Source organism: Vicia villosa, linkage group LG7, assembly GCF_029867415.1.
Source record: "Vicia villosa cultivar HV-30 ecotype Madison, WI linkage group LG7, Vvil1.0, whole genome shotgun sequence".
Lineage (NCBI taxonomy): Eukaryota > Viridiplantae > Streptophyta > Magnoliopsida > Fabales > Fabaceae > Vicia > Vicia villosa.
In genome coordinates, this window is record NC_081186.1 from 107,297,381 (window position 1) to 107,300,702 (window position 3,322).

The following is a 3,322-nucleotide window of genomic DNA, read 5'->3' on the forward strand; positions in this document are numbered from 1 at the left end:
ATTTTGAATACCAAAAGCTTCATCTAATTTGTTCTTCTTCCTCATTATCACCGTAACAACAACATTAATCTTCTATCTCCTTTTCATTCCATATAATGCACATACGAAGCCATTAACAATTAAAAATTAACAAAAGCATCTATCTACTACATAAAAAAAAAAACTACAAAATTAAAAATAATATAATCAGAGAAAATAAAATTAAACTATTTCAACGATTTGCGGCGGTGATCATCATCGTCGTCATCTTCACCGTCAGATACAGACGGTCCGTCATCTTCATCGTCTGAACCAGCCGGAGACGGAGGAGAAGGATCAAGCCGCGCCGCATCTTTCGCCCATTCAATCAACTTCTGAATCTGCGCCTCTTCATCTTCCTCATCACTTTCCTCATATTGAACCGGCGGCTCCGATGCAGAGACAATCGCGTTAGCGTTCACAGGCCGATGCAATTTGGCTTTGAGAGCATCGAATCTGGTGGATGGATCCAACGGTTGTTGTTTTTTGGAATTTGATTTAAGCGCTTGAAATCGACGCTCGAGATCGAGATCCAAATCAGGATCGGGATTGGGATTGGGGATAGGGGAGGAAGAAGGAGAAGGACGAGATAGGTGAGAATTGAGGGAGAGGTTTAAGAGGATCTCGTCTTGTGCGGCGCGTAACATTTGTTCAACTTCGTCTTCTTCTTTCTTCGCGTTTCTTTTTCCACCTCTCATCTTCACTCGCAGGCGGAAAGCAGGTTGAGAACCCAAATCGCTTCTCTAACAACCTCTTCCAATTTTTTGTGCCAATTTTTTTTTTGGTACATGACAAAATAAAATACTCCATTTGTCAATTTTTTATTGTGATTTTAAATTAATAAGTTTTATTTTGATTAATTTTTTATACTTTTGAATACATGTACCGTATAAACAATTTATTTTAATGTTAATTTTAATTTAAAATAAATTAATATAAAATAATAACATTACTTTGAATAACTAGATGAGTTGAATATGACTCTTATTATTGAAATAATTATAAGTTGTTAGATAACTATGGATTGTTGATATAAATATGTGTTGTTGAAAATTGAGAATTAGGGTTTTAGATAAATTAAGCTCTAGTATTATATATGGCTTATAACAATGTAATTCAATTAATTCATCATAAGTAAAGAGAACTAGAGCTACTCTATAATCACAAATGTATGCAATATTGGTCGAACTGCGTTGACAAAGATCAATCGTGCTCATTGTACTTTACCTTCGTTTAATCTTTAATCTTCTATACTAGTTGTTGTCATAACAATTGATATCAGATTACTAGTACACTTTTGTCTCATTCTCAAATGAGACGAAATGTATAGGAAAGAACTCGAGGTGACTGTCTGTATGTGAAAGTGAGTCAAGATCGCAGGTAGAATAAGGGTAATGCAAAATTTGGAAATAAGAGGTTTAAATCCAAGAATTAAAAAAGCAACTAAATGTTATAGTTACAAACAAATTGAGCGTTGGAAGAGGGCTTGTCCAAACAAAAAGCATGGCTCATCCAGTTTTGCAAATGAGGTTCAAACCAATGATTATGACAGTAAAGTATATAAAGTGTGTTTTATCCAACAATTGCATAAATGTGTACATTCTCAACTCTGCTTGTTCTTGTCGCACTGGGAATGGTTCACTGCATTCACTCAAATGAGACAAATTAAAATTGTCATGGATGATGGTGACCTGTGAATATTGAACGAAGTCAAATATATTTCAGAATTGAGGAAGAATTTGATTTCCTTATGTACTCTACATAAAATGGTTTTTCCTACAGCTCTGATAGAGTTATTGACATTATGAATATTATAAATGATGCATCGACAATGATGAGAGCAAGGATGACTGTATGTAACATCTACAAATTGTTAGGATAACACTTTTGTAGACGATGTTACATCAGTTGAGTTTGATAATGATGCACCCAAACTATGACATATGTGTTTGGGTCATCTCAATGAGCATCAGATGATGGAACTCCATAAGAGAACAACAAAACAAAAGGAATTTTAGACTGTGTGCATTCTGACTTGTGGGGACTTGCCCAAGAGGTTTGCATGGGTGGTTCTAGGTATTTTGTAACTTTGACATATGATTTTTCTGGCAAGGTTTGGGTGAAACAAAAATTTGAAGTCTTTGCCATATTCAATTTGTGGAAGGTAGATGTAAAAAATCAAACAAGCAGAAAAATCAAATATGTGAGGTCAGATAATGGGACATATTACACTAATTTACAATTCAATAGGTTTTGTAAAAAACACGATATTCAAAGACATTTTCAACTCACAAAACACCACAACAAAATGGTATGATAGAGATAATGACTAGGTCTTTAACTAAAAGGGCAAGATGTCTTTTGTTAAATATTGGACTATCAAAAGGTGATCAGTGTATTTTGATGCACACTCTTTTACTATTGTGTCACAACAATTTTATGGTTTCCTTTGTTATTTTTACTATTTGAATGTATTTCGTGAGTTTAGTTTATTTCTGCTTTCAATTTAATTATGTTACTTATTTTTTGAATGAATAGTTAGTTATAGCTTCTCGCTGTGCAGGCCATAAATTGAGCTACAGGATGTCATTTGACGCGTTCTAATATCAGTTGGAAAGTTGAAAGGATAAGCTACAAGTTTCATGTTAAATTCATAAGCCAATTCAAAATTCAGAAGAGTAGAATAATTTGTTCTCGTTTCAGAGTTAAGAAAACAAATAATTTTGGGCCGATTTTCATATTTTGTGGGTCAGTTGCTTTTAGGGCTCAATTTCCTTCATTTTATTTAAACAGTTTTCGCAATCTTAGGGCATTCATTGAGTTTTCACAAAATTAGAAGAGAGTGTATGAATTCTATGGAGAACTAACCACCTAAGTTGATCTACTATAATCGTGTCTCCATCAAACTCTGAGGTTTTTATATTCTCCAATTCAATTTAATCTCCTTCGGTCAGTCTCTTTGAATTCAATTGCTTAATTTGTTATTTTATAAAATAAATTTGATTAATTTTTATTAATGTATGATCCTTAACCAATATCACATTTCACGTAGCTTTTTCGTTAATTCGCGTTAAATTAAATAGTGTTTTCTTAATTCACGTATGCTTGATCTGTTTGCTTAATTCAGAAATTAGAAGCATATATCATATAGTATCAATTGCGCTTGTTGATTGTTACTATAATTGGAAAGGCAATTAAATCCGCTTAGGGCTTTGGAATTATAATTATCAATAATAAGCCGGAGACCGAAACAGTTGATTAATTTGTTCATCATGTTTGCTTTCGCCTTAGTTAATTGTGAATC

The 3,322-nt window shown here is 33.2% G+C and overlaps 1 protein-coding gene across 1 annotated transcript; it reads right to left on the reverse strand.

The window, feature by feature from the left end:
- On the reverse strand, positions 1-780 carry LOC131618211 (uncharacterized). Its single transcript, XM_058889477.1, has one exon. The coding sequence runs from the start codon at positions 714-716 to the stop codon at positions 207-209; it is 510 nt and encodes a 169-aa protein (XP_058745460.1). The 5' UTR covers positions 717-780; the 3' UTR covers positions 1-206.
- Between the last annotated feature and the right edge of the window lie 2,542 nt (positions 781-3,322).